Genomic DNA, 27,925 nt, shown 5'->3' with positions numbered 1-27,925 from the left:
GATTCGAACGCTCATCGAGGCTTTCCGGCAGTCGTTCTTCCCGCGAACCATACGCGACTGGAACAGGAAAGGGAGGTAATGACAGCGGCACCTAAAGTGCCCTCCGCCACACACCGTTGCGTGGCTTGCGGAGTATAACTGTAGATGTAGATGTAAAAGCAAGGAAGGAAGTGTACGGTTAATGTCTTTTCGACAATGATGTCATTACAGACGGAGCACGAGATCGGATAGGATGCGCACTGGGCTATGTCCCTTACGAAGAATCGAATTGTTATTTGTTTATTTGAATGCCAGAAATCCTGTACTTTGTAACCACAAAGATATGGGGTTGATGTTAATTTCATTTTTACATATTATGTTTGCAAACAAAAAAAAATGGCTCAAATGGCTCTGAGCACTATGGGACTTAACTTCTAAGGTCATCAGTCCCCTAGAACTTAGAACTACTTAAACCTAACTAACCTAAGGACATCACAGACATCCATGCCCGAGGCAGGATTCGAACCTGGGACCGTAGCGGTCGCGCGGTTCCAGACTGTAGCGCCTTTAACCGCTTGGCCACCACGGCCGGCTGTTTGCAAACAACAGCGGATGTTTAGCAATGACAGCAACTACCTAACATTTATCTTAGACAGCTAAGTACCGGGTGATAAAAAAGTCAGTATAAATTTTAAAACTGAATAAATCACGGAATAATGTAGATAGAGAGATACAGTCATGCTCCAAAGTATCCGAACGACCTGAATTGCATTTCACCTGATTCGCATGCAACCGGCATAACGCAGCTGTCTAGCAGGTCCTCTAATCGCTCCTTGGTACATTCGTTTGACTATTGAAAATGGTTCCAACAAGTCACCACTAGAAAACACTGCTCTGTATCGCAATAAATCAAGATGTAAAGTAATACCACGATACTACAAATATCAGGAAACACCTTATCACAGATACGACTGTCCTTACGGCTTGTAAGCTCACATTTATTACAATAAATGACATACCTGAAATGTTACCACTCTCATTACGTCAGATAGGTAATGCACGTAGTAAGTTCGTCGTATTCATGATTTACTCTTGGGAGTAACATACCGTACTTATTATTTAACACAAAATAACATTAAAAATTTAAGTTATTCACGAGCAGATAGTTGAGAATATGTATGAACTTGAAGTGACACGACGAACCGTCTCGTTCTGCATATGGATTCAAACCCAGGTCATGCAGACTAAGCAAAGATTTCGTGACTGACGGAGACTAACAGTCATTCCCGATTAGGCATACAGGGAGTGGTATACCTCGATTTTAGACAGTATCAGTTAACAAATATCAACTTTAAATTACATAACGCAGACATTTTTAACGGACGCGAATTCCTACCCTGTCCCTGTCAACGAACTACGAGAGATGTTAAATATTGCTTCTTCACAAGTAACTTACTTGAAATGCCGTGAGGTAAAGCTTTGTGTTGGACAGGGATTCGAACCCAGAACCTAATCGGATTGATATCGAAGCACAATCAACTGTGACATACCGGATTTTCTCGGCAGAAGCTAGATGTTTTAACTGAAATGACGAGACGAAACATTAATTTTTTCCTTAACAGGACTCCAACCCGGCACCTATCGCTGTTATATTCTAGAGAAACAGAACGTTAAATATGGGTTTGTAGCAACAGCAGGGACATGTGAGCATGTTTGAACTAGAAATAATGTGACGAAGAGTTCAGTGCTGACTGGGAATAGAGCTCCTTACATATCGTTGTTGACTACACACAAAGAGACGTCAGCTACCGAATTTTTCTCCACCAGCAGGTCGGATAACATCTTGAACTTACAGTGATCTCGCAAATAGTTCTGTCTCTCACTGGGAGTCAAAAACGTCAAATATCGTTAGTGTTGACAACGAATAAAAATACATTAAACATCAAAATTTTTATCCACCAGCAGATAGGTGTTCTCATGCTAGAGCTTGATAATACAAAATGAAATCTTTAGTGCCGGACCAGGATTCGAACCCATTCACGCGCAACATGTGGAGATGTTGAGGAATCTGCAGTTTTGAACAAACAACAAATTGTAGCCGAGCTGTATTGTCACGAAGGGATCAAATTCTGCGTTAAGGGCGGTCTGAGTTGCGTTCCCAGTTCAGAACCAATTTTATCGACATACAGAAGCTCAAATAAAATAAATAGCTAGTATAAGAAACGTTACTGGTGATAGAGTTCCTACATGTCGCCACTCCAGATTTTATTGTGGTTCAAACTAACGTCTACTTGGTAGAGAAGGAATATCATCTTTAATGTGAATTTCAGACTACAGTGCCATTATATCTTCTTCACTTGGTGTAGCCAGAAGAGAATGGAATCTGTCTCTCCCTATATAAAATCATTGACAGGAGTTGGAATCGAACCCAGACCGTAGGTATATGAACCTATCATCAGTCAAACAGACCACCAAATACTCTTCTGTGTAACTCATTTTTCTATCGTAACGCCGTTGTGCCACACTGGATGAGAATTCTGACACACAGGCTCCTTGTAGTAATTTGTAGCATGTTCAGTAAATTCATTTACTTGGTTGACCGAATCACCATGAACTAGCTGCCTCGGCTACCCAGTGCATGCATTCGACTCTATTTTGTAATCACCGAAATAAAATCACATAACTGCCACCTATACAGAACAGCCAACAGTGATGGATGCAGAAATTTAAATAGGAAGTATTCCTTTCCACTTGAGCTACTCTATTGCGCTTTCTGTTTGTTGAAAACGTCGTGCAGTGCAAAAAAAAAAAAAAAAAAAAAACTATAACTGTTTGTCTCTCAGAAGTCTAGACCTGTCCATATGCATTATCTCACAGCGCAGTGGAATGCAGAAGTTCTGGAGGAATTGTTGAGTTCATGGTAAGTGTCGCGCACTGTAGATAAGATGACGCGTGTTCGAATACATTCATTGCTACGTTTTTTAAAACGTAGTTCTGCTGTCTACTAAAGTTATCAATGTAATGGAACTTTGAACATAATTCCCTTCACTTCTCAACCCAAAGTAGTCGCATGTCAAAAAAGGGCTAACTTCTGCGACATTTGGTTCTGTTCAGGTTTGATAGACAGCCAGGCAGCAGATGCATCTCGAAACTTTGGTATTATGTATGGGGGGAGCGCATCGTGCCAAAATAGGTCAGAAAAGTATTTTCTACATTAGCTGTCCTGTGGTAGTGGCATTTTATTCTTCTTCAAACCTTGTTCGACAGCTTTAACCCAGAACTAGTTTTCTACATGCAAGTAATCAATAAACTGCATGTGCATTGTCAGACGGTTATAGATAACATCAGAGAATTCGCATATATCCTTGATGATTAATATCTCTCTCATGATTACTATTGTTTTAACAACACTAAAGGAAAACGTACGAAAATTGTGCACTGTATTATAAGACATGAAATAAAACTACCCACGATACCCTTACGACGATAGTCTGTTTTAATAAAACTGAGTATCTGTACACAAGCGTGCCTCTATGGACACGAATTAGTAAAATACTACTCATTTAGATTTTGATTGGGTCTGTGTTTAATTGGTATGCTGTGACATACTGAAGGGGTATAAAAATGTGGCATTTCATAAATAAAGTTACGTATTCCTAGAACCCAAAAGTTGCTTGCCAGCAGCGGAAAGCGGCGTTTCCTGTTGTGTAGCATTGTAAGTTTTTCCACCATTGCACTATGAGCCGAAAGTATTTTCTTACGATTTCCTTATCGATGTTTGATCTGACTGCTTGTAGCTCTTCCACAGAAGCGATAAAAACGTTACAGTCAGTGAGACTGGAACTGCGAACCATAACAGACGCTTTTTCACGGGTCAGCACGTTACCAAAGAGCTGGCGAAGAGGTATAGGCCAATGGTTGCTAGAACTTGTAAACCGCTATTTAAAGGACGCGATTAGTTGCGATTTCCACGTGCAACGACTTTCCTGGGCTGAAAACCGTAAATTTACAAACTTTTATTACACCTCAAGCGATAATAACTCAGATTATTCAATGGAAATGACAGGTAAAATCAAGTGAACTTTGAGGCTTATTTCCGTGCACACCAGGAAGTAACTCGTCGATCACAGAGTTGCCAAATATACCCTGCCTTGTTGCCAAATCTCAGTTACAGTACCAGCAGGAAAAAGACGAACCGATGTGATCCTACAGCGGGCTGGGAAGTGACCATAGCTGGCGTCTCCAAGTCGGTGCTGCTACGGCCTGGAATACGTAATGCATCGATTCGCATTTCTGTAACTAGGTTTAGGGACTGGAGCGTAGTTACTAATAATACTCAGAAATGACTGCTAACTAAGCATCATAAATCAGTAACTCTCATAGTTGTTTTTATATTACTTTCGTAAGTGTGCTCAAAACTAAGAACTCATTCCCAGAAATTTTCGTGCCTCGCTGATAGTCGAGCACAACAAACAAATAAAAATAAAAAAAAGAATGTGTGTGTGTGTGTGTGTGTGTGTGTGTGTGTGTGTGTGTGTGACACACACACACAGAGAGAGAGAGAGAGATAAAAATCAAAAAGAATGAGAGAGAGTAAAAAATTGTTGCAAAGAAACTGAATCATGGTATGTACAGAAATCTTTCATTAAAATAACACTTTCCACATCATTACGAAATGTCGTATTCATGATCTATGGAACAAGAATTAATCTAATGTAATCTAATCTAATCATATCTTATTGAGAAATAGCAATGAAGAGTCATGAATTACCGAAACTTTTGCCAATTCTAGTAACCAAATCTAAACTTGACAATAAAAGACGACAATTTTTGGAATAAACCGTTTTGTAATAAACCGGGACTCCTATCAAGACCCTTTCGTCCCTGTTAACTAATCACGAAAGATGTCTGATATACCTCCGTTCTGAAGTAACAAAGTGTGCATGCATTTAACGATGAAGTGCATGATGTGGAGTTCTGTGACGGAGATAAAAACCCAACAAATAATCGGATTGTTAACTAAGTAAAATCAAATGTTGCGTATAGGTTTTTCATACCAGCTGCTAGGTGTTTGAATCTAAAATAAGGATACAAACTTTCGTGCCTAAGCGACAATCGAACTGCACACCTACCGTGCATCAACGAATATAGCTTAAGTATCAGCTGCTTACTCACCAACAATAAGATGTGTGCATGTTTGACCAGAAATAACGGCACCTAATGCGATTGTTGTCAACACATTAACAGACATTAAAAATGCACGTTAATTTTCACTAGAAGGCCGGTATGCACGTGATGGGGCTTGATATGATATTATGAATATATTTGTACTGGATCAGAATCCGACCCACATACTTACCTTTGGAGGAGACCTAGAGAAGATTGCAGTCTTGGGAAAAGGAACGAAATGATTGAACTATACTGTTCCGAGAGATTCAGATCCTCGACAGAGGAGATACGAATTCTAATCACAGTCCAGCACCAAATTTTTCAACGTCTCTAGTTCAATCAAGTACCAGTAAAATAAGAGTCCTGTTCCTTTAAATGGCTATCGGTTCATCAAATAAAATAAAATTTTCTAATGTAAGTAAGTTAACTGGCGACTGTATTTCTGTTTACCATGACTTCCGCTATGTCATTTCCCAACGTAAACCGGCTCTGCCCAGTTGGTAATGAAGGAACGTGATGTTTAATGCGGATTCTGGATTATAACGTCTTTCTCTTGAGGTTACCAGAGGTAAAGCAAATCTGTTCGTGTCTCTTAAAAGTAAATGCCTGAACCCACGCATTGCACCTGTGATAGTTTGTTCCATCAGACCATTGCGGCCACATTTCCCAGCCCCAGTAGTGTGCTGTAACGAATGATGTGCTTAGCTTACAAAATTAGTCACGGTGGAAAAAATGCGAGTATATTCAATGGTTAACTAGAAGCAAGCTTCTGACGCGGAGATTATGCTATTCTCATGTCAGCAGGATGTGAAGACTCTTCTAGGCATCATAGGCTAGCCATTTTGAAATTTTCACAAATTCAGCAAATTTCTTAGTTCGAGAAAATCCACTGTGAAGTGTGAAGTTACCGGATAAATCGATTATTACCGTCATTATTACTATCATTTTCTTCATACCGCTGCTGGAACACATGTGCTTGAAGATCATTTAATGCCTTTTGGTCATTATACGAGGGCTGTCCAGAAAGTAAGTTACGATTGATCGCGAAATGAAAATCACAGTGAAAATCAGAAATGTTTCATTTGTAACAGTTAGCTACACCTTTCAGCTACTTCTCTACGTAGTCGCCGTTCTGACTCAGACATTCGTCGTAGCGTTGTATCAACTTTCCAATACCCTCATCATAGAAGGCAGCCGCCAGTGCTTTCCGCCAATTCTCTACGCTGGCCTAAAGCTCGTTGTCTGTGCCAAAATGTTGTCTTCATAGCCAGCGGTTCGTTTGAGCAGAGATGAAACTCAGTGGGAGACAATTATGGGCTGTATTGTGGGTAACCAAACATTTTCAATTGAAACGATGCAGGAACATCTTCATTGCCCCTGTAGAATGAGGCTGAGAATTGTCTTGAAGAAGAAACCGCACGACAGTTATGTAATGTTGGTTGCATAGCTTCAGGGGAAAATTCTCACCAGGCCCTCGTACTTGGCGGGAGACACTATTTTCTATAACATCTTTACGCGCTCACTAAGAGCTCAGGAATGAAAAGAGTGACATAATTCTACCTAGAGTCATACTAGGGACACTGCCCAACCCATCTTTGCAAAGCTTTATCGGATTTTCGTAGTCGTTTCCATTTCGCGACCGATCGTAACTTACTTTCTGGACAGCCCTCGTAGAAGTTGTTTCCCAAGAATAGGTTCTTTCCCTGTCTGCGGAATCCTTTTCATGTTAATATCAAACATCAGCAATTACTCGAAGATTACATTAAAACTAAAGTAATTGATGAAGACGTTACTTGATAACAAAAACACGCTGCCTTTCTTCATTTACTTGCGCCTATAAATGGCTATCGAGTACTGCCAAACCAAAAGGCAAGAGATCTTACGGCCTTCTGATATTCGTCGCTGTCAGTTCTTCCATATGATTTGGTCGACATGACCTATTTCAAGTTGTGTATGACAGACAATGCTTTAGCAAATCAATTGTTCTCCTTTGCAATAAACAGAAAAATTTTCATTCTAAGCTATCCAAGTACAAAATTTTCGCAATATTAGTTCAGATTTAATATTCGCTTCTATAATGTAGGAAAGTATTTCACAGTTGAAAACTCGCATTCAACTCATTGACTTTACACTTAGACGCTGACCATAAATTCTAGTTCAGAGTGACACCGGTTTAAGTAACCTAATGTAGCGAAGACTGTTTGCCAGTGCTCTCTCTCACTGGAACATACACCAAGTGAAGAAGATATAATGGCACTGTGGTCTGAAATTCACATTAAAAATGATATTCCTTCTCTACCAAGTAGACGTTAGTTTAACCACAATAAAATCTGGAGTGGCGACATGTAGGAACTCTATCACCAGTAACGTTTCTTATACTAGTTATTTATTTCTAGTTACGAAACAAACGTTATGTAGGGTCACAGGACACTTATTCCATCTTTTATTTGAGCTTCTGTATGTCGATAAAATTGGTTCTGAACTGGGAACGCAACTCAGACCGCCCTTAACGCAGAATTTGATCCCTTCGTGACAATACAGCTCGGCTACAATTTGTTGTTTGTTCAAAACTGCAGATTCCTCAACATCTCCACATGTTGCGCGTGAATGGGTTCGAATCCTGGTCCGGCACTAAAGATTTCATTTTGTATTATCAAGCTCTAGCATGAGAACACCTATCTGCTGGTGGATAAAAATTTTGATGTTTAATGTATTTTTATTCGTTGTCAACACTAACGATATTTGACGTTTTTGACTCCCAGTGAGAGACAGAACTATTTGCGAGATCACTGTAAGTTCAAGATGTTATCCGAGCTGCTGGTGGAGAAAAATTCGGTAACTGACGTCTCTTTGTGTGTAGTCAACAACGATATGTAAGGAGCTCTATTCCCAGTCAGCACTGAACTCTTCGTCACATTATTTCTAGTTCAAACATGCTCACATGTCGTTGCTGTTGCTACAAACCCATATTTAACGTTCTGTTTCTCTAGAATATAACAGCGATAGGTGCCGGGTTGGAGTCCTGTTAAGGAAAAAATTAATGTTTCGTCTCGTCATTTCAGTTAAAACATCTAGCTTCTGCCGAGAAAATCCGGTATGTCACAGTTGATTGTGCTTCGATATCAATCCGATTAGGTTCTGGGTTCGAATCCCTGTCCAACACAAAGCTTTACCTCACGACATTTCAAGTAAGTTACTTGTGAAGAAGCAATATTTAACTTCTCTCGTAGTTCGTTGTCAGGGACAGGGTAGGAATTCGCGTCCGTTAAAAATGTCTGCGTTATGTAATTTAAAGTTGATATTTGTTAACTGATACTGTCTAAAATCGAGGTATACCACTCCCTGTATGCCTAATCGGGAATGACAGTCTCCGTCAGTCACGAAATCTTTGCTTAGTCTGCATTACCTGGGTTTGAATCCATATGCAGAACGAGACGGTTCGTCGTGTCACTTCAAGTTCATACATATTCTCAACTATCTGCTTGTGAATAACTTAAATTTTTAATGAAACTTCCTGGCAGATTAAAACTGTGTGCCGGACCGAGACCCGAACTCGGGACCTTTGCCTTTCGCGGGCAGGTGCTCTCATTCTGTAAATTTTTAATGTCATTTTGTGTTAAATAATAAGTACGGTATGTTACTTCCAAGATTAAATCATGAATACGACGAACTTACTACGTGCATTATCTATCTGACGTAATACTGAGAGTGGTAACATTTCAGGTATGTCATTTATTGTAATAAATGTGAGCTTACATGCCTTAAGGACAGTCTTATCTGTGATAAGGTGTTTCCTGATATTTGTAGTATCGTGGTATTACTTTAGATCTTGAGTTATTGCGATACAGAGCAGTGTTTTCTAGTGGTGACTTGTTGGAACCATTTTCAATAGTCAAACGACTGTACCAACGAGCGATTAGAGGACCTGCTACACAGCTGAGTTATGCCAGTTGCATGCGAATCAGGCGAAATGCAATTCAGGTCGTTCGGATACTTTTGAGCACGACTGTACAAATTTACACACATGCTTTGAATGACATGGGGCTTTATTAGAACCAAAAAAATACAAACGTTCAAAAAATGTCCGACAGATGGCGCATCATCTGATCAGGATAGCAATAATAAGCATAACAAAGTAAGACAATGCAAAGATGATGTTCTTTACAGGAAATGCTCAATATGTCCACCATAATTTCTCAACAATAGCTGTAGTCGAGGAATAATGTTGTGAACAGCACTGTAAAGCATGTCCGGAGTTATGGTGAGGCATTGACGTCGGATGTTATCTTCCAGCTTTCCTAGAGATGTCGGTCGATCACGATACACTTGTGACTTCAGGTAACCCCAAAGCCAATAATTGCACGGTCTGATGTCTGGGGATCTGGGAGGCCAAGCATGCCTTTTTTTTTGGTTCTAATAAAACCCCATGTCATTCCAAGCATGTGTGTCAATTTTTACATCTCTATCTGCATTATTCCGTGGTTTATTGAGTTTTCAAATTTATACTGACTTTTTGATCACCCGGTATATTAAAATGTACTTGAAAATTCAGCGCACATATTCTGCAATATACAATGGTAGCTAGATAGCATGAATGCCTTAAGTCTCAGCATGTGTTTTAATATATTAAAATATAGAAGATACATGCTAATATTTTAATAGATCTTGTTGCAATCGTATTATTTTTATATAACTCTACGAAACCCTGACAAATAGAAATTCTGCTGAAAGCGGATGGCAGACATAAAAAGTAATTATAAGCATTGTTGAGCATTGTGAGGGAGGCTATAAAGTCAAGTACTTAATGAAAGTTTACCTTCAGGTACTCATCAACAGAATAAAAAATATGTTTCATTAATAATTCCTTAACTTTCTTCCAGAAGATATTGCTTTAGTTTCTGATTGAGAGAGTTGGTAGTTTGTTGGACTCAGGCATTACCGCTCATCGATTTAGAAAAATCGGGGGAAGTTCAATCAGGATGCACAGACAAGGATCTGGACCCTGTAGTTTCTGAAGATGTGCCCAAAACGCTGCGCCACCTCACTCTGTTACGGATTAGAAATAAATATCACACCATAGTGACAGACAGATGGAGGCATCAAGTCAGTAAAAACACTGAAAAATCAGAGAAAATACAACCCTAGCTTCCAGCCAGTACGACGTCGACGATTGCCTGCAGGTACTTCTTACATTGTTAGACTCTTTGAAGGTGAGTGGACGCAGATGTGTCTGCCCTGCGGTGCTGCTGCGCTGCCGGCTAGTGCGGCAGGCGCGCCTCCTTCACCGTCCACCCCTCCAGCCGCCTCAGCAACTGTTTGAGAGAGACGTTCCTCCCTTTCCAGCCCCGAGATTAGCCCGAGCGCTGGCTGTTTATGCTTGAGAGTGAACGGAGGAAAATTCGTCGAGGTAAATCGTCGTTAATGGAAACGCACGTAATGGCAGTCGCATTATCCTCAAGAACCTTCGAAAAAATGTCCTAATCTCTTCCAAATGCCGTTGGCAATATACCAGTACAGTTTACTTGCCATTTAAGTGTCTTCTGAAACGCTCTGTCCTCTTTCTTCAGAAACGGTAACTCCAAGGGCTCGAAAACTTAAACCCTTGCATTCTCTGTCAATGCGTTGTCGTTAGTCTTCTCTGGCGCGCATTGCAACTGTACTACGACAACATACCTATTTTTATTGTGCGTGAATTTGAAGAACTACATTTGTTGCCTTATAGTAAATCAAATTGAATACGAACGCTATGAGAGAATGTACAGCCGCCTACCACTACTGAATCCATGTTACCTATAGTGTTCGCTGAAACATGTTTTTCCTCATAGATATTTTCTGGTATATTTGGATCGGTGGTCAGTAAGAGAAAGCTTCAGACACTAATTACACGATTTCTTTTAGCTACATTTTTTCACTTTCATCACGCCGTCAATAAAGGTCATTAGAGGCAATTGACCGGCCGTAGTGGCCAAGCGGTTAAAGGCGCTACAGTCTGGCACCGCGCGACCGCTACGGTCGCAGGTTCGAATCCTGCCTCGGGTATGGATGTGTGTGATGTCCTTAGGTTAGTTAGGTTTAAGTAGTTCTAAGTTCTAGGGGACCGATGACCTTAGAAGTTAAGTCCCATAGTGCTCAGAGCTATTTGAACCATTTTTAGAGGCAATTGTTTAGTCTTTGCCACAGATATAATGCAGTACGAAAGGATAGTTAATCTCATCATCGTCCATCCTAAATAATCAAATCTACAAAGAAGTGGAACATAACTCATAGAAATTTACTCAACAGCTTTCCATTTGATGTTAAGCTTATTGTCCTTGAAAATTACATAATACAAAATAAAATTTGTTAACATAAAGCAGAAGAGGATACAGAAATGTCCACTGTTCTCGTAGCTTATCTTTGTTTCGTACATCTTTAATCAATTTTTTTCTCTGTCCCGTACTTCTGGACTGTGAGGATTCATGGCCTTGTTAGTCCTAGCAACACATTTCTGCAAAGTGTGTCGCGTTATTGGACAGTGTGCAATTTGAGTTCGTCGTAGCTACATTTACGTGCAGCTGGCGGCATTTCACAGCGTCGACGTATTTTATCCACATAACACCGTAAGAAAGAGTTCTACGAAGTAAGTAAATGCTTAGAGAAGAAAATTCAAGATAAAATATTTTATGAAACAATATGAAGAAATTTGTTTAAAGGAGAAATTGAAGAAATAATATTTTATTAGCTAACACATCTTAAAAAGTGATGAAATTATTTCGTTTCTAGTTTTAAGAACCACAAACAAAATGAGATAAATGGAAAATGCTGTCTCACTGCAATTATTTCGTTTTTTCTGAATTAGCATTGCCTTGAAGCCCTACGATCATGGATGAAAGTACTGCGGCCTCGGTTGTAACGTCATTGTTTCAATTTTGTGAAATGTAAAGGACGGACTGCCTTTTATTGAATGGCTTCTATGAATATGCGACTGCCGGCCGGAGTGGCCGAGCGGTTCTAGGCGCTACAGTCTGGAGCCGCGCGACCGCTACGGTCGCAGGCTCGAATCCTGCCTCGGACATGGATGTGTGTGATGTCCTTAGGTTAGTTAGGTTTAAGTAGTTCTAAGTTCTAGGGGACTGATAACCTCAGTAGTTAAGTCCCATAGTGCTCAGAGCCATTTGAACCATTTTTTTGAATATGCGACTGCCATTGTAAAAAATATGGCGAGAGTGTCAAAATCGCATCTTTTGCAGTGCATATCTTTCAAACTAAGTAGAAAGGATCGTGGTCCACTGCGAATACACTGATGGGACAAAGGTCATGGGATAACGACATATACGTGTACAAATGGCGGGAATATCGCGTACACATAATATAAAATGGCAATGCATTGGTGGAGCTGTCATTTGTACTCAGGTGATCCACGTGAAAAGACTTTCCAGGTGATTATGGCTGCACCACGGGAATTAACAGACTTTGACCGCGGAGTGACAGTTGGAGCTTCACCCGTGGGACACTCCATTTCGGACATCGTTAGGGAAAGCCATATTCCGCGAGCCACAGCGTCAAGTGTGTGTGAGAACATCCAATTTCAGACATTACCTTTCACCACGGGCAACTCAGTGGCCGGCGGGTTTCACTTAACGACAGAGAGCAGCGGAGTTTGCGCAAACTTGTCATTGCTAACAGGCAACCAACACTGCGTGAAATAACTGCAGAAATCAATGTGGGACCTACGACGAACGTATCCGTTAGGACAGAGCGTCAAAATTCGGCGTTAACTGGCTACGGCAGCAGACTACCGACGCGAGTGCCGTTGCTAACAGCACGACGTCACCTGCAGCGTCTCTCTTGGGCTCGTGACCATATCGGGTGGACCTTAGACGACTGGAAAACCGTGGTCTGCTCAGATCTGCACGATTTCAGTTGGTAAGAGCTGATGGCAGGGTTCGAGAATGGCGCAGGTCCCACGACGCCATGGACCCTAGTTATCAACAAGGCACTGTGCAAGCTGGTCGTGGCTCCATAATGATGTGGGCTGTGTTTGCATGGAATGGACTGGGCCCTTTGGCCCAACTGTACCTATCACTGACTGTAAATGGTTATGTTCGACCAGTTGGAGATTATTTGCAGCCATTAATGGCCTTCATGTTGCCAATCAATGAAGGAATTTTTATGGATGACAGAGCGCAGTGTCACACGAAGAAGATTCTGGACTGTTCGAGCGAGTGATTTGGCCATCCAGATCGTCCGACATGAATCCTATCGAACATTTATGGGACATAATCGAGAGGTCAGTTGGTGCTCAAAATTCTGCACCGGCGTCAATTTCGCATTTATGGACGGCAGCATGGCACTATTTTCTGCAAGGGACTTCCAGCGACTTGTGGAACCCATGCCACGTCGAGTTGCTGCACTACACCGGACAAAAGGAGATCCGACGCGATAGTAGGAGGTATCCCGCGACTTTGCCAGCCCAGTGTATATTCCCGTAGTAGAAAACATGTGCGGGCAGCAACAATTGAAGCCCTATGGGTGAACATGAAGATTCTCTTAGTTCCCAGGAATTAAGAAGGAAAACCTCTTTAGCTCCTACTGGCTCTCACATTACGCGATACTAGTACCTTGTTAAAGCATTAGAATTGCAAACGACGCCTCTCAACACCTGGCGCACTATCTTAGATTCCTTGCTGAAAACCATGTGGACTGATGGAATTTTGTTAACGGAAAATTGAAACGGATGCTCTACAAAAAATTTAACAAATTTATTGTAAACACTGCAGTAATGAGCTGGTCTCAGGTCTAAGCGAATACATTCCACGGCCACTTTATTACTATAATCTACTTCATATAATGCAGAGTCTCCCTTTCCTCTTCGCTCAACATTCTGTCCGAAGTGGCTTTGTAGTAAAGAGTAGTATCGTTATATACCAATCCCGAATGAAAATGTTTGCTTTCGAATCCCGAGTCCTCTTCGCAGAAACCACTCCATCATTTTCCTCAAGCGATTCAGAGCAACCAGAGAGAGCCCAAATGTGGATCGCCTGGTATGAACGCCACTGCAGTCCATTGCATGTCCAATACCTTAATCAGTGAGATAGCTCGCCCGGTCACAGAATCGATGAGGAGGCTGCGAGACATCGATTGACTGGAGCTAGTCCGAGGGTTGCGCAGTAGGACTGAGATCTGGTAATTGTGAAAGACTTTAAAAACATTAAGCGCTCACTCTCTGCATCAACGACCTGTATGTTATTGATTCATCAACATACCTGGGAATCACGCGTCTGAGTTTACGGTCTGATGGAATAGCATTTCCGTGACAATGCGAACTTAAGCATTCCATAGACACCTGATAGCAAAGAGTGTCTTCCGATGAAGGCGCAGCGTATTGTCAAAGACTCTAGAAGAAAAAGTAACAATAGAGCCACTAAACACTGGGCTATTGCATTTGCTCCAAACGCCCCCCCCCCTCTCCTCCCCCCATCACTTAGACACATAGATGTGAGTCTGTATATCCTTCGAAAAATCTAAATGCGTTCTTTTGATTTTTACCTTGCTCGAATCCTCTCGGCTGTCTTTGATGTTCAGCTTGAATAGGTAAAGCATAGGCTCAAGTCTGTTACGACCAGAGTGTTTCTTTTTCCATGTAAAAAGAATTATTGAATACAATGTAATTTTTCTTCAGGCCCTTGAGAAGTCATACGACTGTTCTCTCCTGGCTGTCAGTTTGATTTATATCGCCTCTTATAATACGTCAAAGGGAACTTTCCTGTTGCTTGGAATTCAGTATAGAAGAGCGTTATTTCTGTATAGTCGATCATAGTTGCTTGTGAAACAAGAACGAAGCCAAATTCGAACTCTATACGCAATCACTCCAGCTACATAGTTGCACAATACTGAAACTATGCGGTGTCCATCTTTTGTAATTTTGTTATTGCCCATTGCATCTGCTTTTATGTGACAGCCGGCCATAGTGGCCGTGCGGTTCTAGGCGCTGCAGTCTGGAATCGCGAGACCGCTACGGTCGCAGGTTCGAATCCTGCCTCGGGCATGGATGTGTGTGACGTCCTTAGGTTAGTTAGGTTTAAGTACTTCTAAGTTATAGGGGACTAATGATCTCAGAAGTTGAGTCCCATAGCACTCAGAGCCATTTGAACCATTTTATGTGACAAAATAGATGTTCGCTGCGCGATGTTATTCATCTGAATTCTACGAATTTGTGAAAACGTGATGTGGACCACATTTTAAGTGTATTGGTGCGATAATCCTTATAAGAAACTAAAGGACTGAAATACTTTTGAATTTTAGCAGCTTTAAGAGCAGTCAAATAAAATTGTTTCTAACGAAAAGAGAATTACTCTGCAATATAAACCGGTTAATTATCTGTTATCTACAGGAACTACTTACGGAAGATTCGACATCTGGAACTGAGTTCCGCCCCTGTGAGCCGAATCACCCCTCGGGACATCCTCAACTTTGCCTGGCAGATCGCTAAAGGCATGGCTTACCTCAGCGACATGAAGGTATATAGAATTATTATACAACAAGTAAAATATGTAATTATTTCTGTTACAGATTTATTACTATGAAGTCTTGCAAAGAAAGGCCATTTCAGACGAGCAGTATCTTTGTTAGTGTTATTATCCGTTGACTTTTCTTTGGAAAAAATAAGCCGTGGAAAGCGGTGGTTATATGCACAACGGAGAATAATTTTTGGTAGAATATCAATAAGTTGTCCTACAGCAAAAATTGTACTTGTGAAGTTACTGATGCATTTCTACGTCATTTTTCATTCATCTTCAGGAGAAAATCATTATCAATAGGACTTATATCAGAGACGTACTGAGGAATTCTAGTACCTGCTAACCTCTTCTGGCCATTTTGCTCGGCATTTCATGTAAGAGATTGATCTGGAGTTGAGCTCCCTATGTTAGCCACGAAGCAGTGAGTACAGGAGACATTAATTCTTTCACTTGACAGTAAGGCGTAAATGGTATTCCACGTATTGAGAACTAAGCTGTAGGCTGTATTTGGAGACGTATCACTGTTATCTGTCGCATACTCCACTGTGTTTTTCGTCAGCCATTTGATGGTCGCCTTGAAATGCAATTGCCAACATTGCGCGGTGTGTCGATAAAAAATTTCAACTCTTCTTGAAATTTCACACCCGTTCAAAATGAAAATTATAGGTATTTGCTGTAGACACATTTGCCCAGACGTACTCACGAACATGAACTAAAGAGCCTCTCATTTGCTAGAAAAAAAGGAAAATAATTGCTATCCAAGGTATAAACATCTTTTTAGAGTTTTTAAGAACGTAATGTGTTCGTCATATTATTACAATCCATCTGACGAACTTATTCTGTGTTAGTTGTAAAAGAATTGACAACCGGATTGTTTTGTTGTTGTTTGATAAGGGACAGAATTAAATGACTAAAGTTTCAAAGGAATACAGTTCACACTGTTGCCATAGAATGTATTCTGAATCCACGCTAAGCTCTAGTAAACTAATATAAGTTGTTGTACCGAATAAATTGAGTGTTCCCTGATTGCTCTACTTCATCGGCTGATGTCCACAATTCCTGTCTGGAGAGCTCAGAAGACAGAGAGGACACATTTAAGAACTGGAAATATCTAGTATAAAATACAATAGTTCACTTGTATGAATGTACGCGAATGTCGCTTATTTGGTCTTCCCTCTCGATTGACACTTTCTTATCGGGATGTGTCCAAATACATAAAAATAGAGATATACAGTGCCAAAAATTAGTCTCATTATGAATGAGACAAAATGAAATGAAATGAAATACTAGTAGAAGTAGTAGTAGTAATAGGAAACTGACGTCTACATAAGAAAAAGAAGTATGTTTAGATAGTAGTAGTAGTAGTAGTAGTAATAGGAAACTGACGTCTATATAAGAAAAATAAGTATGTTTCGGGAGCTGGTGTAGGGTAGGAAATTAAACGAAGGATAAACAATTCATAAGACAAATATGTAGAAAACGTGCTCATTTAATACGAAGTGGGCAAGCATCTGTACTCCATTTCGTTTGCTTGACTTTTGTCGTCTCAATCATGATATGTATCAAGAATGTATAGAACATCTTTCTGAATTTTAGCAGTTTAAAATTATTTAATGCTAAGATAAACTCTAATAACTTTGAGATAACTGCAGCTTCAGAATATTGCATGTTGTGCATAAGACTACAGAAAAAATGATTGTATGTGGTTTTAATAAACGTTTCTCTTGTCAGCTGGTTCATCGTGATTTGGCTGCACGCAACGTCCTGGTAGCCTCGGGCGGCGTCTGCAAAATATCCGATTTTGGGCTCACCAGAGACGTCTACGAAGACGATGCCTACCTGAAGAAGAGTAAAGGGAGAGGTATGAATAGCCATTACCACTGTATTTAATGTTGTATATGTGAAATGTACAAGAAGACGCGTAGACATGAAGGGGAAAATATCAAAATGCTGAAGCAGTGGAGAAACGTACACTAAATCTACTGTTCGAAACAAAAATTATGTCAAATTATGCTTCAGTTATGGTCATTGTTTTTGCCTTAACAGGAAAACTGTAGAAAAATTTGGTGCTTTCCGAATAATCGGAGAATGCATAAGTAATTAATAAAATTTTCTCGGGCTTCCAGCCGCGTCAGATGGTTAAAATCCCACGAGCTTTCGATCGAGCTCTCCTCAGTCATTGTCAAGTGGTAAGACTGACTGCTGTGTCGCCGTGGCCGCGTCGTTATATAGCAGTGCTGAAAGCTGTGACTAGTGCTCTCTTCCTCGCTGCTCGTGGGATTTTAACCACCTGACGCTGCTGGAAGCCCGAGAAAATTTTATTAATTCATATCGCCGTGAAACCATGCATTCATGCAGAAGTAATATATATATATATATATATATATATATATATATATATATATATATATATATATATATATATATATATTTTCCTGGAAATTGAAATAAGAACACCGTGAATTCATTGTCCCAGGAAGGGGAAACTTTATTGACACATTCCTGGGGTCAGATACATCACATGATCACACTGACAGAACCACAGGCACATAGACACAGGCAACAGAGCATGCACAATGTCGGCACTAGTACAGTGTATATCCACCTTTCGCAGCAATGCAGGCTGCTATTCTCCCATGGAGACGATCGTAGAGATGCTGGATGTAGTCCTGTGGAACGGCTTGCCATGCCATTTCCACCTGGCGCCTCAGTTGGACCAGCGTTCGACGGCCAACACCGCGGTTCCTGGTGTGTCCGCTGTGCCGTGCGTGTGATCATTGCTTGTACAGCCCTCTCGCAGTGTCCGGAGCAAGTATGGTGGGTCTGACACACCGGTGTCAATGTGTTCTTTTTTCCATTTCCAGGAGTGTATATATATATACATATAATACTTGGGTAAGATCTCCTGCAGTAAAATTATGATTAGAAACATTCTATAAATACCAATGGAATATAATTCTCAGTAGTAAATCATTTAATAATTTTGCATTCAGATTCTTTCAACGAATGTAAATTGGTGTCTGTGTGAGAAACCAATTAATTTGGACTAATGACCTTATTCAAAGTCACAGTTGCATATGATTTATCTGAGCATAAGCGATTCTGGCATTTTAGCAAACAGGGACCGATGACCTTACTACCACTATGTTATCTACTGGCTGTACGCTACTCCAGTAGATGAGGTGTCAGTTAACGGACATTTTCACAAGAATACTCTTTAGGACGGATTACTGGGTGTATAACATCAAGAACAAGGCTAAGAATGACTAAGACGTCGTCATCGTTTACAAGTGAATAAATTATGTGTACGTCATTGCTTCATTAAATAGAGTTACTATACAATAACTAGTAGTCGCTGTGAACAATAAACGTCAACAAATTTAAACTGTTTTCCCCTAACTTCCATGGGATCAGCAATTAGGGTCTTAGGACTGATAGTTCCCGTGAAGATCACCGTGGTAGAGTAGTCCTCGGAATTCTTTGCTGGTGTCCAGTTTAGTGCAGGTGGAAGTTGGCCCAGCGTCTCAGCTAGCTGACTGACAGATGTCTGTTGCACAGATATCCGTACGTAACATAGTCAGTCATAGCATGTGCGAGTAAATGCTTTTTCAGCATCACTGTCTGGAGCGTCACAAATGCTGCTTGAAATTCTGCACTTGACAATTCTAGAATAGATAACTCAGTAAGAATAGGTCATGCTCAGGGTAACAATTATTGAACTATATGAAAAAAACGTAAATTAGTTACAAACTATGGAATGCAAACACTTTATTCAAGATGTAAACGTCACTATAGATATTCGGTTTTAGGTTATGACATGTTCGATATGTCTGCCATCATTGGCGGTGATGTGGCGCAGACGAATAGCGAAATTCTGCATGACCCGTTGAAGCGTCGGAACATCGATGCTGCCGATGACCTCCTGAATGGCTGTTTTCAGTTCAGCAAAGATTTTGGGGTTATTACTGTATACCTTGTTTTTAATATAGACCCACAAAAAGGAGTCGCAAGTGTTCAGATCTGGAGAATATGGCGGCCAATCGAGGCCCTTGCCAGTGGCCTCTGGGTACCCGAGAGCGGAAATGCGGTCCCCAGTGTGCTGCTCCAGGACGTCAAACACTCTCCTGCTTCGATGGGGTCGAGCTCCGTCTTGTGTGACCACATCGTGTGGAAGTGGGGCACTTTGAATAATGGGGATGAAATCATCTTCCAAAACCTTCACGTACCATTCGGTATGCATCGTGCCATCAAGGAATATCGGATCGATTATTCTGTGACTGAACATTGCACACCACATAGTCACCCGTTGAGGGTGAAGAGACTTCCCGATCTCGAAATGTTGATTCTCAGTCCCCCAAATGCGCCAATTTTGCTTATTGCCGGACTCATCCAAATGAAAGTGAGCTTCATCACTAAACCAAACCATGCATGCGCATACTAATTCCAATAACGCCCCGCGAGCAACAGTGCAGTTTGAACGTCATCAAGAAACGGTTTAGAAGATATGAAGATTTTATTTCGTCTAGTTCAACAATTGTCACCCTGTACCTCCGGAGTTACTAAACCAGGAGGTGTAAAAACTAAGTTCCTCGATATGATGTTCATAACGCGTTAACAGCAGAGTTGTGTTGTAGTAAAAGAATCGCCACTCTTACGAAAAAATAGTGATTTCAGTGTCTAATCAACAGAGACTGAATGTTGGCCCAGGTGAAGAAAATGTGGGATGAAAAAGCCACAGGCATTGTTCATGAAATGCCACGTTGTTATTTCGAAGATGCGTAGGAAAACCATGGAAATTCTAAATGACAGGTGTTTGTCGTGGACTTATCGTTGAATATTCCTCACTAGAATAACATACAGAAACATAACGCAAAACTGAAGAGGTATTGAATCAATAGTGTGGCTTCAGGAAAGTATCGTCAATGAAATATCTGTAAACGTTTCAAATATGAAATTGTGGAAAGTAATAGTGAAACTAAACGTCGAGTGGTTATGTCATTGCGGAAATGTTATGCGTACTAGGGTAACGTAGAGAAGACTACGCAGGGTCCTTTTGAAATGTGTTTCTAAAGAGGTATCAACATAATGCCAAAATATAATTAGAAATGAGAAGCTACCAGACGAAGAAACGAGTTTAGGAAAAGATTACCAAATAAGTGGAAGTGTTAGTCCGACATATGCTCTGGTAACCAGAAAGAATCAAGTTAGTATTGAAAATGACAACGGAGAGGAAGAGGAGTGTATGAAGTAGAAGTACATAAAAATGGATGTAATATGCATCATCGAGGAGGTTTAGTGTACAAGATATACAGGGATGAAAAGATTAACACAAGTCAAAAAGAGATGGAGGTAGACTGACGTCTTGAAACAAGGCAGATTGAAAATTTCTAGCAGGTTAAAACTGTGCCTTTTGCCACAATTTCTCTGTCGATCCGATACATCTTTTTTCATTTTTCTTTTTTCTCTCTCCAGTTATGTAATCATCGGCGAGCTTCTCCACTACATTTTCCAAAAATGATTTCCGGTATGTAATTTCAGTAGTTTTTTTGGCAATTATGTTTTCCTTTAGACATGGTATTTATAAAGAAAATGAGTACTTATTCGTGGAGTAAATGATATGTAGCATATGCTGATAAAACTAAAATCCTGCGTTTTTGTTAGTTTCACAATTATATTATAAAATGAAGCGAAATTTCTTTTCTCACACCAATAAATTAAAATGCTTTTCTCTTCCATTAATACAAATAACATATTCTAAAGCGAAGAAAGAAATTTAAAAGAAACGAAAATATAAAACTGACTTCCTCTTGACGATTTGAGTTTTATAACTAAACTTTTTGTTAAAATCTTACCGTAAGCGATGAAAAACATTAAGAGAACAGAAACTGTAAACGATAACGGAGTCGTAAAGGGTATGTTTCACCTCAATTGCCACTGTTTTGTGTTTTTAGGTTGCAATCTAAAACGCCTTTTGCGATGAGGTGAGATTTATGTGTCTTAAAGGTGGAACTCATTTTAGAAATAAGTTGAAGAAAGGTTTCGCTAGAATGTTAGTACTACCAATGATTTGACTTTGTTCCCGGTTCTATGTTATGGCGTATATGTATGGTTTATATAACGGTCACAATTTCTGATTTGTTAGTGTTTCTCATATTTCTTTCATTATTTGGTCGTGGAAACCGCAGCCTTTTGTTACATTATTTCTTATCATATACAGTATGTAATTACACATCAAGTATGTTAATGCTCTCACTTCCGCGCACGGAGAGACTCGAAGATCCAAGTGAATCAGATTCCTGCTTGTTAGGTCTTGTGCCTCCTCATGTGGCATATTTGTACGTTACTGTTTCGTCCATTTCGAAAAGTCTATACCAGAACATTGACAGTACAGTTTCCGGTCTATGTGGATCCTGTGCTGCTTCTATCCAAGTACGATTGATGGTACACCGTCGCAGGGTCACTTCTAGCGGCACGTCTGCTCCCTCATTCACGAGTCGTGCTTGCATAACTCATTCGGCAGAACGTTTGCCCGTGAAACGAAAAGGTCGCTGGATCGAATCAGGGTCCAGGACACAGTTTTAATGTGACAGGAATGTTCAAATGAGAGCACAATCAATTACAGAGTAAAAAATCATTCTGGTCCACGGTGGATTTGCTTTCAGAATATAGATGATCAGTCCAGGCAACTAAAACCAGAGTCCATCTTCATATTCTAATATACGAACAGCTGCATGGAGCAAATGGAACAAATGAAATCAAATACAGTGAGCATTGCATACAGCAATACAATCCGAAATAAAAACACAACGTGTGTATACGCATATTCTAATGTTGTTGATTCCACACTAACAGGATGCTGTACTGCCTGTGGGACTTGTTAGGAGGAATGTCAGGAAAGGGCATACACCGAACTAAGCCGTGTTTTGATCTGTCTTGTCACAAATTCACGACGAGCTTGGTAACCAGCGATTTTACAGCTGAGGAAGGTTTCGACAGGGGAAAACTGCGCAGTTTTTTGCAGAATATTTGAGCATGGCAGTGTCAGTCTCACAGGATCTTTATGTCTCCCGAAATGTTAACGTTTAGAATCATATTCCTCCAACTTTATATTCTGCATCGGGTTGTTACCATTGATGACTGTTTCCTTTTTGTAGAGGACAGTGTTTGTTGCCGTAAAGCTAGACATGCTACCAGGCTAAGCCGCCTCTTTGGCTTACCGCGAACAGCATGCTCCCCGTAACTGATTGTGAGTGAACAAGTCCCAGAGTCATTTGGACCTTGTATTACACCTTCCCTGACGTAGAAGAGCTGATAATTCTTCTTTTTGGAGAGATACATGACTTCTTTGAATCTACGTGACTCAATCCCAGTGACGACCACAATACGCATTTCCAGACAGCAGTAATGTTTCTACTGACATGTGTTTACTCTCCAGCAGAAAACACAGTATCATTAACTCTTGTGACAACTTACAACCGTTTGCCAAGCCGGGACTGGGAAACGTATAAATTTCGGTGCCGAATACGTACTCAAACGTTCAGTTGCCAAAAATCCGTTTCCACACTTTCCAGATCTCTTACAACAGCACATTTGGCGGTAGGTTGGCCACGAAAGACTGCTAACAGTTAGAACATCTCACGAAGGTTCGAAAACTGTGCTTGCTTGGGGTCAGGCAAGACTTTTTGTTTCATATTTTGAATCTTTAGATAGGATTACAGCCGGCCTGAGTGGCCGTGCGTTTCTAGGCGCTACAGTCTGCATTCGCGCGACTGCTACGGTCGCAGGTTCGAATCCTGCCTCGGGCATGGATGTGTGTGATGTCCTTAGGTTAGTTACGTTTAAGTAGTTCTAAGTCCTAGGGGACTGATGACCTCAGAAGTTAAGTCCCATAGTGCTCAGAGCCATTTTGAACAGGATCACACTATATAGGCAAAAGTGTATCCCAGAATCTTATAAGCGAATGGAAAGTATGTCACGCTGTTTATGAAATCAGAGCGCTTTCATGTTTACGGCTGATAATCGTACAGTATTCCCTCTTATGATATAAGGGGCAATCAGAAGGAGTTGTTCGTAGGTCATAAAATCGCTAATCGGTATGCCAAACAAGATAATCGTCGTGAGCACTGAGACAATCGTTGAACGGAGGCACCAGGTTGAGGATACCCGTTTGTAAAACATCGTGTCCTGCTACGGGAAGATGTCCCGAACTGCTGGCTTCACATCCACGTCCGACGGGAATCTTCGACGCTTCATGGCCTTTTTTAAGCCACAGAAAGTGTTGTAATCGAATGGAGAGAGTTCAGGACTGTAGGGCGGGTGTTCGAGTGTCTCCAACTTGAGTTAGCATGACTTCTGTGTTATGGCATTTTCTACATAGGGAGTGCGTTATAGCAACAACACCCCTTGTCGTAGTTTTCCCGGACGTTTCCCCTTAACTGCACGCCGTAATGTCTCTGGCGTCGAGCTGTACTATTCCCCAGTGATGGAGACAGCGGGTTCCTCGAAATCAATAAGCAATAGGGGAGCATCGTCCGCCTCCGTAGCGGAGCGGTAGCGTTACAGCCTACCACGCCAAGGGGCCAGGGTTCGATTCCCGGCTGTGGCAGGAGATTTTCTCCACTCAGAGACTCGATGTTGTGTCGTCCTCATCATCATTTCATCCCCACCTCCGGCGCGCAAGTCGCCCAATGTGGCGTCGAATGCAATAAGTACTTGCCCTCGGCGGCCGAACTTCGCCGCAAGGCCCGGCCCACAATGCCGTAAGCTCATTTCATTTCAGAGGGAGCATCACCTTTCCAGCAGATGGCTGGCTCCTGAACTTCTTGGAAGGAGGGGACACCACAGCACCGTCGATCCTTTCGACTTTGGTTCCCAGTGGTGGCACCAGCTTCCGCCGCCTGTGACAAAGCGCTCAAGGAACGTGCATTGAAACGCATCAAGCGCTTCACACGAACAGCCATCCGGTTTGCTTTTACTTCGTCATTCAGCGCCGGAGTTATCCACTGGCTACAGACCTTACGGCAGCCTATTTCCTGCCCGATAATGTACTGCACGCTACCGAAGCTTGTGTCGTGATGTGATCCTTTGCTAGCGCGCGAGTGGTTATGGGCCGGTGCGCCGAAATCGCACCATCCGCCCGCCTGCTGGCCGTAATGGATGAGGCTGGCCTCTTAGATCGACCGGCGTCCTGTGGCGAATCACGACCAATTCGGAAATTGGCGCACCATCGAAAGATATGCTGCCCACACACATTGTTCATTCTCCGATGGATGTCTACCGGTATTTGCCCTTCGGCAACCAAGAAACGAATAACAGGACGTTGGTTCCGCACGGACGCATTTGGTAGTAACGTTGCCATAGCTCACATTTCTGCATTTACTGCACGCACGCAGGAAAGGCAATAATGTCACAATGATCCCTTGCCTAAACGTCAGTGTTTATACACTCGCGGCGGAATAGCGACAGGTTGTATACATACTGCAGCAACGCCCTCAAACAGAAACCTTTTGATCGCCAGTTATATAAATGTTTGTAGAATTGTGCTTATTAGTGTTATATACGTGACGTTACAAGATTTCTCTGAGAATCTATCAAGAACGGTACGTTATAAACAAAGAATTAACATTTCAATCCGTCGTTAATTGGTTATGCTTATGAGTCAGGAGCACTGTGATCAGCCCAAAGATGAAATAGTTTCATCTCCGACCATCATGAGTCAATAGAAAACACAACCATTCAATAAGTTGATGCTGTCTAGCCCTTCTTAGTAGTGGTTCTGCTTTCTAAGCCTTTAGTGTGGTTTACTAGTACTCGTAGTTATTTACATGCGAAGTTCTGAGCGCAGCAAGGATTACGCGTTCTTTGAGGTCACTGACTGTGTGTTATAGTGAAACAAGGGGCAACGGAACATAATTATCTTTGTCGTACCAGTGAATATTGCAGTTCTAAAATTAGGCATTCACAATACGCGTTACTGAACCCACACCTTCGAAGGAAAGGGAGTCTTCTTCTGCGAATGTTGGCGGTGGAAAGCATGACGTAAACAAACTGAGAATTTGGTGATAGAGAGGTTTAGTAGTCCAGTGTCAACCAGTACTCACGCTATAGCACATGTGTGCTATGTAATGTGCCGTGGGCACATGTCATGTTTAGTTTTGGAGGGTTCTGTAGGGTTACACGCGTACCACCTTTAGAAAGCGCCACCGTTAGGGCAACCGTACTTCACAACTCGAATGATATTAGGAAATCTTATTTATTTATTTATATATTAAAAGGGTGATTGTGCTGAGTCCAATGTACACGTCTATTCAGAAATGTTGCTTGCTTTAAATGTGCCAGTTATTTTAGCAATAGTAACAGTCACATTTGAAGTAGTGAGAATCCACATATGACTGATGTTATGTATTGTTAACAAAGATGCTATGTGAAACAATGGCTGGAATGATTGATTATCAATTTCTAGGACCTGTATATCAACCAGTACACCTAAATGTAACAGGCTGCCATGAAACTGTACATACCACACTTACTGAACTACTGGACATAGAAAAGCTTGCTGTGAACCGCAAGTGGTGGATTCAATATGATGGGACCTCTGCACCTTTTAACGTTGACTGGCAAGCAAGCTGTCGAGTTTGAAATTTCTATTCTTAGGGCGCATGGAGGCACATTAAAACATTATTTTCGTTGCCATTAGAGTTTAGCTGGTTTTCGAATAAATTATAGGCTTCACGACATGAAGCAGAATTCTGCCATATTCGACAGCACTGGACAACAATTCCGCGAAAGTATGTGGCATGTTATGAGGCTCACCCCAAAACGTTTGTACACTGCTCCTAAATTTTATTCCCTGATGCCTTTACCAAATATAATTTTTGTACAATTAGTGCTATTCATTATCGCTTTCATGAAAAACATTTAAAGAAATCGTATTTACCTTATCAAAATGAGATCCAATGTATGTGGGTCATAAAATAGGCATCCGTCTTTCGGTTACAGAATGATGGCTTTCACGACCTGGTGTCTTAGTTGCTGAGAAACCTTTCGGGTTGCATGGTCGTTGTCCATGAAACTTTTCCATTGCTAACGTTTCGTCCACAGCTGAGCTGGACATCTTCAGAGCTGCCCTTGGTCCCTTTGAGTCTTTCCCACTGATGAGACGGACGTCGGAGGGGAACACATACATTATGTCTTCTGGGTCAAATTGAATCAGGTGACAGTGGGTCCACAACCGACTATATTGAGATGGGGAACCATCTGTCGGGAAAGCATATTTATTGTGTTATGGGTATACACAGACTACACTACCTATTCCATTGTACAACAGACACCCTGGGTGAGTGCGCCAGAGCTGCATGCGCCGTCCCAATACGTTCACTGAAGTTGACGGTTGTCCCTTTGAACAATTACTATGCGCTACGTTGTTATGCTGTGTACGCTGTGTCTGTCCATAACACAATAAATATTCACTTTCGACCATTGGCTCTCTATCTCAATATAATCGGCTGTGGACCCACTATCGGCTGTTACAATTTGACCCAAAAGGTTGTGTGCTGTGGAAAAGGGGCATGGTACAAGTTTAGACGTGGTCACCAAAGATAATACTTTTCAGAAAGAAAGAAGAAAGAAATATGTCCAGCGCATCTCTGGACGAAACGTTAGTAATGGAAAAGTTTCGTGGAGCCCGACCACACAACCCGGAAGATTTATCAGTAGTCCTTCTGTTGGTTTGATGCTATCCTCCATCTTTTCCTGCAATGTGCTAATCTTGCTATTTCTACGTAGAGGGGTTGGACAGTAGTTTGGAAACATTGCGAGGAATGAACATAAATGCAGATGACACCCAAACCTGCAGGGTGCGCTGTTGTGTTTGACCATGGATGACACCTGTTCGATGTTCTCATACGTTGCAACTGCCAGACGTGGTCAGAATAGTGTTGTGTATAGCTGTGAGTGCATTATGTCGGAGCTAATTGAAGTCGAACGCAAGCAAGTTGTTGATGTTGGTACTGTGTGTGCTTCCGCAACCAAAGTGGCGGAAGTGTCCAGTGCTTCAAGAAGCGCCGTGTCGAAGATTTACACCGTAAGCAGGAAAAGCGTAAAACATCATCCACTGTATCACAACGCGGACGAAAGTGTGAGTTGAGTGATCGTTACGGGTGCTCACTGAAGACGATTGTGATGGAAAGTGAGAGGCAGACAACAGCTAAAGTGACTACAGAACTGAATGCCGCTTTCGAGGACCCTGTCAGCGCCGAAACAACACGCAGGGAGTTCCA

At 41.4% G+C, this 27,925-nt stretch overlaps 1 protein-coding gene across 1 annotated transcript in view; it reads left to right on the top strand.

Annotated features, from left to right (window-relative positions):
• LOC126234509 (proto-oncogene tyrosine-protein kinase receptor Ret-like) overlaps positions 1-27,925 on the top strand; it is a 98,371-nt gene that overhangs the window by 51,599 nt on the left and 18,847 nt on the right. The window contains exons 6-7 of the mRNA XM_049943203.1: positions 15,521-15,647; positions 17,379-17,508. Of these exons, the coding sequence (XP_049799160.1) occupies positions 15,521-15,647; positions 17,379-17,508 (257 nt within the window). The remainder of the gene's footprint in view (positions 1-15,520; positions 15,648-17,378; positions 17,509-27,925) is intronic.

The sequence above is a fragment of the Schistocerca nitens genome, chromosome 2 (assembly GCF_023898315.1).
Source record: "Schistocerca nitens isolate TAMUIC-IGC-003100 chromosome 2, iqSchNite1.1, whole genome shotgun sequence".
Lineage (NCBI taxonomy): Eukaryota > Metazoa > Arthropoda > Insecta > Orthoptera > Acrididae > Schistocerca > Schistocerca nitens.
The sequence above is the reverse complement of the archived record's forward strand: the minus strand, read 5'-3'. Positions and strand labels throughout refer to the sequence as shown.